At 41.6% G+C, this 14,045-nt stretch overlaps 1 protein-coding gene across 2 annotated transcripts in view; it reads left to right on the top strand.

Moving 5' to 3' along the window:
- The window catches only part of LOC117271880 (nucleoprotein TPR), a 41,910-nt gene that overhangs the window by 11,518 nt on the left and 16,347 nt on the right, over positions 1 to 14,045 (top strand). For both annotated transcript variants that reach the window (XM_078172908.1, XM_033650402.2), the window contains exons 20-37: positions 142 to 282; positions 803 to 1,007; positions 1,854 to 2,050; positions 2,173 to 2,313; positions 2,825 to 2,941; positions 3,135 to 3,338; positions 3,461 to 3,651; positions 4,708 to 4,855; positions 5,263 to 5,400; positions 8,017 to 8,148; positions 8,305 to 8,435; positions 9,486 to 9,696; positions 9,802 to 9,951; positions 10,812 to 10,925; positions 11,154 to 11,258; positions 11,487 to 11,699; positions 13,393 to 13,431; positions 13,740 to 13,934. In XM_078172908.1, coding sequence (XP_078029034.1) covers positions 142 to 282; positions 803 to 1,007; positions 1,854 to 2,050; positions 2,173 to 2,313; positions 2,825 to 2,941; positions 3,135 to 3,338; positions 3,461 to 3,651; positions 4,708 to 4,855; positions 5,263 to 5,400; positions 8,017 to 8,148; positions 8,305 to 8,435; positions 9,486 to 9,696; positions 9,802 to 9,951; positions 10,812 to 10,925; positions 11,154 to 11,258; positions 11,487 to 11,699; positions 13,393 to 13,431; positions 13,740 to 13,934 — 2,772 coding nt within the window. The remainder of the gene's footprint in view (positions 1 to 141; positions 283 to 802; positions 1,008 to 1,853; positions 2,051 to 2,172; positions 2,314 to 2,824; positions 2,942 to 3,134; positions 3,339 to 3,460; positions 3,652 to 4,707; positions 4,856 to 5,262; positions 5,401 to 8,016; positions 8,149 to 8,304; positions 8,436 to 9,485; positions 9,697 to 9,801; positions 9,952 to 10,811; positions 10,926 to 11,153; positions 11,259 to 11,486; positions 11,700 to 13,392; positions 13,432 to 13,739; positions 13,935 to 14,045) is intronic.

The raw sequence follows: 14,045 nt of genomic DNA, 5'->3' as shown, positions 1-14,045 counted from the left end.
TGTCCTTTTTTATCTTACTGCATCCACTATGATTTAAGATTCGACAGTAGCACCGCTCTAAATACTGTAACAATTTACCAAACATTCAGGTAATATTTTTCTCATGATTTCTCCTGTTTACTTCTTCTCACGTTGGCATAGTTGACCATGGAGCGTACAGAGACAGAGACTCGCCAGCGGCTTAACAACAAGATAGAGCATCTGGAGGCAGAACTGGTGTCAATGAAGACAAGACTGGACCAGGAAGTCGCACAGAGACACACCCTTGGGCGCTCCATGGACGTATGTGGAATATATACATTTAATGCATATGGCAGTCCCTCCAGGATTTTGCGGCCTTAAATGCTTTTTTTTTTTTTTTTTTGCAATGAAACTGCAGGGGCCAGTGAAAACTGCGAAAATAGTTGTGATTGCTGTCTCAGATTTGGACTGTATTTTTTTTTAAGCATTCATTATTTGTAATGGTAAGGGATAGATGGGGTGAGGGCAGCAACAGCTGATTGCTGTTGATCTGCAGTTGCTGCTGTTCAACACAGCACTGAAGGACTGTCCCTGTGAGAGGCTCGCCTCCTGCTCTCTCTGCCCAGTGCGCACAAGCTAACACAGCACAACGTGATCTCATCACTACTTGTTATATTTTCCTGCTTGTGCAGAAGCCCCACAGCAGCAGTTCAGCTGTCACTGTAATTGCAACATCGCAAAATCCTTGATGGACTGATATAGTATACACCTAAATAAGTGTTGTTGGACACAGCATGTAACTTTGTCTTGTTACTCCTCTGTCCCCTCCATTCCTCTGCAGGCTCAGTTATTAGAAGCTAAGAAACAGCTAGAGACCCAGAACACCTTGCAGCAGAAGACCAGGGAGTTATTACGAAGCTCTGAACAGCAGGTGGCAGCACTGAAAACCCAGCTGGCTTCTGCTTCATCCTCTGAGGCTGTTACCACCTCCAGCAACACGAGCACCCCAGCTACCAGAGCTGCAGGCCTCAGAGCACCAATTAGAGGTAATGAGCAGCACTCAGTAATGAGGGGGCATCGCCATATCTGTACTATGTGGACAACCGATAGGAACAAAAAGTTGTCATTCATCATTAAAGGCCCAGAAACACCGAACCGACTTCAGATATCTAGTAGCAACTAGACTGTTGTATCACTTCATGTCGCCTGTATCTCAGTCAAAAAGTTATAAATTAACACAACACAAAGACTACAGCTGACTGCCAACCAGCATGTATGTTCTGCGCCTACTTGGGAAGAAAGTCTTCATACCAGCAGGCGGCTGTAGTCGGTAATTGTCATTCAAAAAGGGAAACTGGAAGACTGTCTTGACGCTAGTTAGCCAGTTAGCATATCAACAACACAATCCAGTGTTGAAAGAACAGAGCATATTTACCATGCACCAGTGGACAATAACATTTCTGCCAAAGAGCTTGTGGCTAAAGAAGAATAATCTTACCTTATGGAACAAGTTTGATTTGGTCTCACTCCCTTTTGACTTTAGCTCCTTGTTTACTTTCCTCACTTCCATTCCTCTTCTCGTGTGCTGAGATGAACTGCCAGTCAGTGTGATTTCATTTGCTGACAGGCTTTGCCATCTCCAGCACCAATTCAACATCCCGAATCGGCTAAAAAAAAAAAGCTAATGGGCCGACAAGAGGCCGACAGTGTGGGACACACTAAAAAGACTAGGGTGACAAACACTGATGCTGACTGTCGGCTTGATGTGTCAGGGCCTCAGAGTACTGAACAACATATCAAACTTCTGACAGCTTGCATACGTTTACATTTTATTGATGACAGAAGTGGTTGATTAGAGTCTGATGCTCTTTTTTTTCTTTGTGTACCCTCAGTACGCTCTCCAGTGCCAGCAGCTTCGCAGCAGCTCAGTCAATCAGAGCAGGAGCTTGCTGAGGTGAAAGGTCTCCTGCGTACTGCAGAGGAACAAAAGAGCGAGCTAGCAGAGCAGCTAAAGAATGCTAATGCCACTGTAGAGCAGTACAGGGCTGTGGTACTGACTCTGGAGGACAGTCTGAAGAAGGAAAAGGAGGTAGAGCTCTTTGATTTAGTTTTTCTTAGTCATCCAATGACATTTTTCTTCGCTGTCTTCTCATACAACTCATACACACCTGTCCACACACATGTAAACTGACCCCTCCTCCCTTCTTTTAGTCTCGCTCTCCTCTGGAGCTCCGGCTAAAGGAGTCGGAGGAGGTGCAGAAGCAGCTGGAGAAGAGGATTATAGAGGTGGAGAAAATGAGGCAGCAGGAGAGAGAAGAGAGGATAAAGGCTGTGGATGCAGTAGAAAAACAGGTAAGCTCGCAGCACACAGTAATATGAATGATGATACTGAATGTCTTTCTTTCTTCTTTTTTTTTTTACATTTGAATCTTTTTGTTTTAAACCTCAATGTCTGTTGTCATATTTCATGATGTCGTCAGCCCAAAAAAATTCTTGAACAAAATCCTCAATTTATATAAATTTATTTGCTCCATTAATGTTTTTTTTTTTTTTTTTTAAACTATAACAGTGTTTGAGCTGAAATAAATTTTTCAGCTCTGAGCTGGTGTGGAGAGTTATTTCCTTTCATGCAGGCACAGAACATACATGCTGGTTGGCCTTTGGCTGTAGTCTGTGCGGCATATTTATGTGCATGATGTGAACTGACACAGAAGGGAGCTGTTATTGCTGCCAGTTCTTTAGACAGCCCTGAGTAGCAGTTTCAGTTGCACTTAAATATTGGTGCCCCTTCGCACTGACCTTTCAGCCTATACATTGTGGAGCTCCAAGTGTCTATAGTTATTTTCCCTGCTGTCTTGTCCAGGTGTGTGAGGTGCAGCGCAACCTTAAGTCCAGCCAGGCAGAGCAGCAGGAGGCACTGGAGAGAGCTGCTGCTGCTGTCACCCTGGAACAGAAGGCCATACAGGACAGCCTGCTGCAGGTTCATACACACACACACACACACACACACACACACACACACATACATACTTATACTGGTAAATATCTACCAGCTAGAATATGTATCACAAATTCTGATGTTTACCTACAGTGAGAACATCACACTCACCATGCATCTTGAAGTTGTGTTAACCTGTGTGAGCTCAATGGTTTTGTGTCTGTCTTCCTCTCAGACTAAGCTAGCTGCAGAGGCGCAGGCCAAGTATGAGCGGGAGCTCATGCTTCATGCTGCTGATGTGGAGGCCCTTCAGGAGCTGAAGAAAAGATCCCAGCAAGACGCATTACAGAAGAGGGACTTGGAGGAGCAACTGAACAAGACGTCGTCCATCCTGCAGGAGAAAACTGCAACCTTCAACACAGCAGAGAAACAACTGAAGGTAGGAAGAGAAGTTTTTGGCCATTACCTTTCAAAGATTTCAAAGTGTCTTAAAGCCTCCAGAGGAAACACAGCTGTAGGACAATGTTTCTGATTGATCCTAACAGTTTGACTCTCCTTTAGGAGGATCTGTCCAATAAGAATCGTCGCTGTGCAGAGCTGACGAAGCAGAACGCTCTCCTGCACCAACAGATCGATGAAATGGCCAACAAGAGTCGTCAGCTGCAAACACAGCACCAGCAGCAGCAACAGCAGCTTGACCTGTCATTCAGTGAGGAGGGAAAGACCACTGAACAGATACTAGAAATACTCAGGTAGCACACCAATGGTGGCTGTGTGTTTGCAGTGATACTTATTAAAAGGGCTTGAGGTTTTAGCCAGGGGAAACACAGAATTTTGTAGAAATGGAAGGCAAAGTGGTTTCCATTTATCAATTTAAAGGAATACTACAGCCTCCAAATGACCATTTGAATGTTGAATTCATGAAGAAAACTTTGTTTTTCTTGAATGCCTCCACAGCGTACGTAGGGGACCATTCTAGATGAGATAAGGTCAGTGTTTAACAACAGTAAAACTATGTCAAAACATGCAGAAACAAACTCTCACACAACTTATGCAGTATACTTCAAGACTCAGTTATCCAGTCGTATGCTCAGTACTTCCAAAACACATGCATTTTTGCTAGAACCTCACTTTTTAAAACTGAACTGATGGTGAAACTTATCTCTTCAAAGCCAGACCCCATTGACAAAAATGGCAGGTTTGACTCGCTTACCACGACAGCTGCTGGTCTGCCTGTGCATTGATCAGTAGTTTGTTGTGTAACTGTGTGACTTTGGTGAATCTGAACTAACCTTTTTTTTTTTAAACACCAAAGTCATATAACACAAACAAACTGACTGATTAAGGCAGTAGCAGACCAGCAGCTACTGTGTCCAGATAGGTAAAATATGGTTTGTTAATGGAGTCTAGCTTTGAAGAACTAAGTTTCACTTTCAGTTCAGTTTTAAATAGTAAGGTTTTCACAAAAGTTCATGTGTTTGGGATTTAGTGAGCACACAACTGGATAAATGAGACTTCGATTACGCTGTACGAGTTGTGTGAGTGTTTGTAGACAGATGTTTAGATGTAGTTTTGCTCTCGTTAAATGCAGATCCCTATGGCTTCAATTCATAAAAAATGGTTGCCTTTTTTTGAATTCATTAAATCACTGTGGAGGTATGCGAGAAACAAACAGGTTTTCTTCACAAATTTGACGTAACACAGGGTGAGTAACTGAAATACAAATGATGATTTGCGGGGTGTAGAATTCCATTTATCTCTCAGTTTGAACTCATTGGTGTTGAGTTTGAAATGTGTGCGTGTTGTAGGTTTGTGCGGCGTGAGAAAGAGATCGCTGTGGCTCAGTGTGAGGCCTCTGACGGAGAAGCTCTTCGTTACAAACAGCGAGTGGAACACCAAGACAGAGAGCTGAAGGAGCTACAAGAAGCTTTGAACTCTGAGAGGGAGAAAATGCAGGTACGGAGAGATGGGAGACTGGTATGGATAACGAAATACAGGGAATTTTGGCTGTTAATGATGGGAACAACTTCTTACTGTCATCCCTGTTCCATTGCACATGAAGTGTAAGATAGGCAGTGTATGATAGTTATGAGAAAAATAACAACAATGAATGAAAGTGGTGTAACCTGAAATCACTGCGAAAATATGTATGATCACATATTTATGAGTTCCTAATTTTCCTAATTAATTTTTATGATATGCTCCTCCTGGCTATAAAGGAGAGCATTGCCTTAAGCAGGCCTGGCAACTCCTACTTTGACAAGTTAATCATGCTAACCTGGGGGTTAAAAGGGCAAAAGTGCCATGAGATAACACTTTTATTTATAATTAGTGTATCTGTTTGTCCCCCTTCCCTGCCTCAGGCTACAGCGAAGACTCTGGCCCAGCAGGAGGAACAGCTGAAGAAGATGGAGACTCTTGGTGCTCTCCAAGAAACCAACAGGATGCTGAAAATGGACCGAGATAAACTGGAACAAGAACTGCAGCAAGCTCAAGCTAAGGTAAGATTCAAGTGTTGTATGTTGTGGTTTGTCCTGTGTCTCCCTTTTATTGTTAGCTATGGCTAGTTTTATTTTTCAGTCAATTAGTTGTCTTATTTATTATTTGTAACATGAAATCATACAAATACAGTTTCAGTTAAATGCATTAATATCATTTTTACAATGTTTATGGCTACAATCAGAGCATTAATTCATGCTTTTTAGCTTTTTTTGGTCCCTGAACTTCTGTCTGGCTAAGGATTAATCCAGGAACACAAGTGTCTGCCCATATTGTACTTTTCATCTTTTTATCCATATTCTTTACTTATGCTTTATGTTTGCACCTAAACATATGTGAATAATGGACATCAATGTGCAAAACAAGCTATAATTACAATGTGATTTAGTGAAGCTTTTAAAATATATGAGGACACCACACTGGGGGTGAGCGATATATCGAATATACTCAATGTATAGCGATTTGTTTCACGTGGGATGTCTAAAATTACTTTATGGCGAATATCGAGTGCAAATGGTCATGGCATGAGACTCGTTGAGGGTTTTTGGTTCTCTGGCTCTCCCCTGTGGCTCTCCCCCTCTCATAGATGCACACTAGAGATGCAAATCTTGCTGATATATCAGCAACATCCGTGGATATTCACAATCCGCGGGTGGGTGGGCCAATAAAAATTAACATTGTAATTAATTTCAGGTGGATTGCGGGTGGGCCGCAAACACTGTATAACAGGGCACAAGAGGACTTGACTTACTTCAAAGACTTTTTTATTGCAACAGAGCAAACAGTATTAGGCTAGAGTAATTTTTACATTAGAAATGTGACCACATTCAAAAGTAGCCTATAATCTTTTAATTGTTTAAGTTAAGAAAATGCGCCTATATGAAAAGCGAATGAGTACAAATGGCTGGACATAATTTAAATGTAAATACAATAACTTAATGTTTGGCGCGGGTTGGGTGTGGGTACAGGTCTCTAAATTTTAGAAGATAATTATGTCGGGTGGGTGGCGGGTGGATGATTGAGTGCACGAGGATTCGGATGCACTCAAACGCCATCCGCACATCTCTAGCACACGCGCATAAAGAAGACTCACAAACATGATACATCACATACGCTCCTCCACACATCCAGATCACCTTCTCCAGAGTGATAGTGCGTGAGCAGGCGAAGCATGTTTCTCATCTGCAGGGCTCCAGACTGCTACTGTTTAGTTGCATTTTGTGACCATGGAGCACCACTACGACTTGCAGATATTATTAATCTATTAACTGGAAAGCTGTTAGTTTCTTTCCAGCTCACAGTGAATAAATCAACACATTTAAAGGCACTATGGTAATAGTTTAACCTAGCAAGCTTAACTATAATGTGAGCAGACAAAGTGTGTGTCTTTGTACAGGTAGGGCTCCAGACTGTGACTTTTTAGTTACATTTTGTGACCATGGAGCACCAGCGCGACTTGCAAATACTGTTAATATATGAACTGGAGAGCTGTTAGTGTGTTTCCAGCTCCCAATGAAGAAATCATCACATTTAAAGGCACAGCAGCAACAGTTTGACTTTGTGCTAACTACTAATATCTGACTGTTGACCGGAAGCTTGAGGTTCACAGCAAAAACATCAACACCTGCTCCCTAGACAGGGAGCGCCAGTGGTTCTGATTTCACATATTTAATTATAAAAATACTTACTTTAACTTTATTATAACAGCACTTTATTTAATTTATTCTAACAATATTGTTTTGAAATTTGCTATATCAATACTTTATTTAACTTTGTTATAACAGTAGCTACTTTAACTTTATTGTAACTGTAGTTCTTTTGAAGAATTTTGTATTTTAGTAGTCCACAGTACTTTAGAGGAGATTTGAAAATATTGGAATATATATCATGTATCGTAATATAGCCTATAAATATCACAATATCTCACCCTTTATAACTGGCACTACAGATATATATAGTTTTTTTTCTTGTTTTTTTTCCCTATATAGAAAAGGCAGGCTGGATAAAAAATAGAATAGTGTTAATAGAAGAGGAAGTTCCTCATTAGCCTAGTCTTGCATCTGAAAGCTATTATCTTTTGTACCCATGCTTGTCTACATCACACCACCTCTAGTGGTGAACACTAAGTTAAAGTGCAACTACCCTTAAACCAGAAATGTACTTTTGTTTAACCTTGCATATCCTACATCCATTTGGAGCGTTGGTTGTGCACATCCTGAGAAATAAGCATGACACGTTTGCAAGGTGCAATATGTACATGAACAATAGGGCAGTGTCACGAGACATACTCGCCATTGACACAACAGGCATGATTTAGGGGCCTTACCTACCATCAAGGATGGCACCGCTGTCTCTTTTTCTGCCGTGATTTCAGAATCAACAATATACCTTCTCAAGTGTTGTCATGTTTATTGTTTCCTTGATGATAATCCAAGAGTTACACATGGTCTGAGTTATCTGGTGTGTTACACGTAGTATGTTGGCAAGTATGTTAATAGTTCTATTCACATTGCAGCTGGTTGTCTATGCAAACTCGTGGTTAAAAAGCAAGTGTATCTCTGGTCTTAAACTCCTATGAAACTCACAACATGTCTCCTCTTTTTCTCCTCCTCTGTCAGGTGACAAAACTCCAGTCAGACATCAGCCCATTGCATCACAATTTGTCTATGCTGTCAGAGAAAAATGGCTCCCTGCAGGCTGATAAGAGGATACTGGAGGAGGACCTCAAACGCTTGAAAGCCAGAATACAGGTAACTGTATTTGTCAAGAGTGTGTATAAATGCTAATTATATATAGCATCTTGTCTCCCATTCCTACTGCAACTACGCAATAATATTTTATATTTCTGTTGTTTATTGCACTATTTTTATAACTGCATTATTAACTGACCAACTGTCCCTCTACAGCAACTGGTTAACCAGCAGAAAGATGGCGATGTTGAGGAGAGACAGAAACTCACCACTGAGAGAGAAGCTCAACAGAGACGCATCACACAGCTGGCTGAAGAGACAGCCAAGCTGAAGACTGAACTGGCAAGGTACAACACCTACTGAGACCACACACACACACACACCATCATGCTGGATGCAACAAAAAGCTTACCATAAAGACTGCCAAAACACTGGAGTACCCTGGTCATGTTGCCTGTGTTGACTGTGTCTCAGTCAAAAAGTTGCACATGAACACACTGCAAAGACTGCAGCCAGTGATCAACCAGCATCTACACTCTGTATCTGCGTTAGAGGAAATAACTCACCATAGCAGCAGATGGCGGTAGTATGTAATCGTCATTCAGAAAGGGAAACCCGAAGACCGTCTTGACGCTAGTTAGCCAGTTAGCACATTAACAAAACAATCCAGAGATTGAACAGAGCATATTTATCATGTGCCAGTGAACAATAAACAAACGATCAGGAAACATTTCTGCTGAAGAGCTCAATGGGTAAAGAAAAATAATCTCACCTATTGTAACAAAGTTTGTTTTGGTCTCACTCCCTCTTGACTTTAGCTCTTTGTTTGCTTTCCTTACTTCTGTTTCTCTTCTTGTACACTAAGCTGAGCTAACAATCAGAATAATTTCTTTCCCCAGCTGGCCCTGCTCACACCAACACAGATTCAACATATTTAATCAGCCAAAAAAGCTGTTGGGGCCCATCAGTGAATAAAATCACTCTGATTGGCAGCACACGAGAAGACAAACTAAAGTGAGAGAAAAAAAAACAAAAAAAAAAAACAGCCCACTCATTCCACCATGCTTTTATGCTAATATTGCAGTGTCAGAAAATGAACCCAACAAGCTTGTCATTCATCTGATGATAGTAATGTTCTTTCCTATGCTGTAACAAGAGTGTGTGGATGAAGCATTAAGTTGTTCACTTTTGCTCATGTTGTGGCTGGCTAGTTATCCAGCTAGCTTGCTAATTCTACCATGCTATCATGCCACCCTGGTTTACAGAGAATTAGGAACACAGTAATACAGGACTGTCAGCGAAACACCAACACTCATGTCATCACTTACTCCGACCTATGGTGTAACTTGATGGTCCAGTCAATAACCTACCTGACATTATTGTTATGTGTGCATCAGATCCAATGCCAGCAGTAACTCAGCTCAGTCTCAGCTGCAAGGCTTCAGAGACTCTGTGGCCCGTCTGACGTCGGAGAGAGATTCTCTGAAGAAAGACGTGGAAGCAAAGAACAGCGACATTCTGGAGAAGAACAAGACCATAACCCAGGTCAAGAAAATCGGACGACGCTACAAAACCCAGTATGAGGAACTCAAAGCCCAGCATGACAAGGTGGGACTGCAGCTTTGGAATTGGTTCATGTTAAAGGCTGTAGTATGGATTAGTATGGATGAAAACTAAAATAGAGATGTGTGTACATGTGGCTGTGTGTTTCAGCTGGTTGAGGAAACTGCTAATAAAGCAGGAAGTGAGGCAGGTCCGAGCCAGGAGGTGCAGCAGGAGCTGACTAAAGCCCAGGAGGAGCTTAACAAGACCAGAGAGGAGCTGAACACACTGAAAGAAGAGATGCAGAAAAAAGTGGAGGAGGTGAGCCTCTATTAACCCAACATACAATTACAGAGCCAGACCAGAGTCAGTGATATGAATCAATAAATACAAATCCTGTTGATTTCTTCCTATGGCACTTGCATGAAAACTATTTTATTCAGTGAATGTCTGCTGTCAGTCAGCCCAGTGACGGCAGGTTGGCCAGCCACTGTCCTCTCAGCTGCACAGGAGCTGCTGCTGACAGAAGGCTGCTTCTGTGGACAGACACACTGAATGCAGCTCTCTCGAAAACACTTAATTTCTGTCAAGCAACACTCATCAAAAGTGTCATGCGCCCAAGCATAATAAGGCTTAATCTGAGGTGCAATGTTGGAGGGTTATAGAAGACAGCACTAAAAATAAAGAGATGGTGTCCTCTCAGTTTGTTTATGAGTGTGCTCTTTCTAGCCTTGTCGGGAGTGCTTAGCCTGACATAACTTTTTGGGTACACTCTAATGGATGGTAGCTGATATACAATAGAATGTTTTCATATAGAAAGCATTTGCTTATTGTCTTTAATAGTGACCTTTTCAGTAAATTGTGATTCTCATCCATATTTGTACTTTCGGTATAAAACATAATCCAAACCAAGACCGACTTCAGACACCTCAGTGAAACGAATCAATCACCCCACATGTACTGTAATAATGCGCCAGCTATTTGCTGCAGAAAAGTCGCTTAGTAATGTGTTCTTGTCTGATGTCATAAAATAATGCAAAAGCAGATCATAGGATGATGTGTTACAACATATAACTCAGGGTTTTGTGGGACTAGAATACATCAGTTACATACAAACTTGTTTCTGGTCCTTAAAAGTTTAAACCAGACTGTTTGTGTTTTTTTTTTTTATTTCCAATTAGGCCCAGAAGTCCCAGCAGGAGACTGAGGAGGCCAAGAAGGAAAACCAGCAAAGCAAGGAAAAGTTCCAGGAGATCCAAAACCAACTGACACAGAACCAGAACCAGCTGAAACAGGTACTGCAGCACATATATCAGGATGTGAAGAATGCCTTTTAATTGCTGTCATTTCCTGAAGAGAGGTTCAGGTGGAAATAACACTCGTTATTGGAGTGGAGGGTTTCACTGGGTAGAAAGGGAAGGAGAAAATTCAGTTTAGGTAGCTCTCATGTAGAAGATCTAGTGAGGAAAATACAGTAGAAAGGGGGGCAATTAAAGGCTTGTTTGTCACCTCTGCCTTTGTAGGTCCAGTCTCAGTTGTCCCAGACCCAGACTCAACTGCAGCAGAATCAGAACCAGGTGACCCAGAGTCAGAAAGAGCTCCAGCAAGCCAAGACCCACAGCCAGCAGGTAGGAAGTACTGCCAGAGCTCAGCAGTTGCTGACACAGATATTTTCATCACATCAGTCATTTTTTGAACAACTTAAAACAAAGCTATTTGCTGGATATTTAGCTGACATTTTATTTTTAATGTTGATCCTCATTGGCATGAATGTGACTATAGACCCACAACCAAAAGAGATTCACCTGACAGTAGACCCACATTACCAGTCCAACCTCCTTCTCTTTAACTTAAAGGTACAGAACCAGTTAAAGTCGGCTCAGTCTCAAGCTCAGGCCCGTCAGAACCAGATTCAGCAGATCCAGAGGGAGCTCCAGCAGGCTAAAGAAGCCCTCCAGCAGAACCTCACTAATCAGAAAGAACTACAGCAGACCCACCAGAGCAGTCAACAGAGCCACAATGAGGAAGTCAACAACCTTAAGACAGCTCTCACCCAAGCAGAGAGCAAGGTGAGGAGCCTCTTTTCTCTTTTTTCTCTTTCAGTTCTTACCTATATTTATACCTATATTTACTTACAATGCATACTTATATTTAGATAGCATTTGTATTTGTGTCTCATACAGAATGGACACACAGTATAGAGGGCAGTTTTTTAGGTGATCATGTTTTGTCACTCAGATGCAGTGCAACATTCTCCAGTGCTTTGCACACCTGTGAAGACTGACCGTTTAAACAGGCTTTAAAATGAGATTACTAACGCAAGTACACTTGGTATGATATTTTGGGTTTCTATTAGAACATGTTTACATGCCCTAATGGTCAAAAAACACTTAATTTTCTCATACAGTTTGTGCTAGAACATCTGTATTCACCCTCTGTCTGAGATGCTTGGTTTTAGCGCCTGTCTCTTTAAGGCCCCCTCCAAAAAATAGCCCAGTCTGTTCTGATGCATTTCCAGGTCTTTGTATCCGTGCTCTCAGTAGGTTCGTTCGAGATGAGCCAGTCCTGCGCAGATTCGATCACCGGCGATCGGCGCACAATGCATGCCGGTTAGTTTTGTGTCCGACTTCATCCCGACTTGCTCTGACGTATTACAAAAGTGGACGGCGATAAAGCCGCGAGAGCGAGGCGGCCGCAGTTTTTAGAGCCAGGCGCTGCAGTTGCTCTCCACCGACTGCACCGCCTGGCTCTCACCTGATCTAACAGCTCATTGGTTCAGATGCCGACTCAACAATATGACGTTTTAGATAAACTACTCATTTTTGTTGAATTTTAGAGATTAAGATTGTATTTGTCTGATCTGAAGGTTTATTCTGTGAACAGAAAACATGTTGTGTGACTGATGGTGAAAACAAACTGATATATGGGTCTGATCACTTTTTTAATGAATTGACATCATTCCAGACAGGATGTTAGTGTGTCTGTGACTTCCTGTACGGACTGAAGGCTGCTGGAAATTGTCGGGAAACTGTCCGACTTCACCGCAGCTTTTTGTCACCGCCCCCACTGCGGCCGCCTGCTCTCGTCTACTTTTCAGACGAGGCACAGTTCATCTCGAACGAGCCTAATGTCTCTGCAGCATCATTGCAGCTGGGGAATGACGGTAATGGAGTATAGCGGCAGTTTTTAACATAACATCCCCAACTGAAGCTTATAAACACAACCCAACATGTTTCAACATGATCCAAAATCAGGGATACATTAACAACAGCTGCAACCAAGATTTCATGTTTCCCTGGCATTAGCATGTGATGTAAACACTTGCAGTGACGTGACTGGAGCAGGTGACCATATAGAGACATCTGTCAAGATCTGACATTGGCTTGTTGCAAAAGTAGAAAAAAAGATTGAAAGCAGAGTCTTCAGAACGGACCTGAGCCGGAGGTTTTTGTTCATAGGTTTATTTTTACATATGTCATTATTTGAAACTTTGGCCACGTTTTATATGAACAGCCAGCACTGTAACACTAAATATATGTAAATATATATATATTCTTGCACATTGTATATGTGTTTGTGTAAGTCACAATGCCTATACGTAGAACCCTGTGTGCGTCTGTGTGGTATCAGCAAAGAAGGGAGTTGGTTTCTGAACAAAAAAGTGCACGTGTTTTTTGCTACTGGATTTTTTATTTATTTATTTATTTTTTGTATAGTACTTTAATAAGTAGTTTTGTGCTTACTCTGTGCTTACCCCAACAGGTGACTGAGCTTCAGGGCCAACTGGACAGCCAGCAGAAGGTTGGGAAAAGCTTCACACTCTTTTTTTATTTATTCTATTTATTTATTTATTTTATTTTATAAAAAAGAGTTTAGATATTAACTCCAGTAGTTATACTATCTAGTTAACATGTTGCCATTCTATACGTTCACATGACTGAACCCAATACAATCTGTAGCTCTTACAATTTTTTCTCTTTTCATCCACTTTCTCCATCCCTCCTCACTTTTCTGTCTGCCGACCTCTTCTTTTTTTTCTTCTTACATCCATTCGTTGTCTTTAAAAATGTCTCTCACAACATTTCTTGCTGATTGTTCCTCGTTGTCAGATGGTTGTTGAGCGTGAAGCAGACATTAAGCGTCTTCAGGAGCAGCTGACTGAAGCTAACCAGGCTAATGAAGCTAGCCGAGCTGCTCTGGCCAGTCGGAACCAGAGTTCCCAGTCCATTCAGGCCAGTGATGCTAATGTTGCTAGTGACACTAACCAGGCACTACAAGATGAGCTGGCAAAACTCAAACAAGAGGTACTTGCAAATCATTTCCCAATATTTTTTTTTAATCTTTTTTATTTATTTGCTTTTCTATGTTGATACCCTCACATCCTTGCTAATTGATGATGAGAGATAGGCAAAAAT

The sequence above is a fragment of the Epinephelus lanceolatus genome, chromosome 12, assembly GCF_041903045.1.
Source record: "Epinephelus lanceolatus isolate andai-2023 chromosome 12, ASM4190304v1, whole genome shotgun sequence".
In the NCBI taxonomy this organism is placed as follows: domain Eukaryota; kingdom Metazoa; phylum Chordata; class Actinopteri; order Perciformes; family Serranidae; genus Epinephelus; species Epinephelus lanceolatus.
Note: the sequence above shows the minus strand (reverse complement) of the source record. Positions and strands in the feature narration are given on the sequence as shown.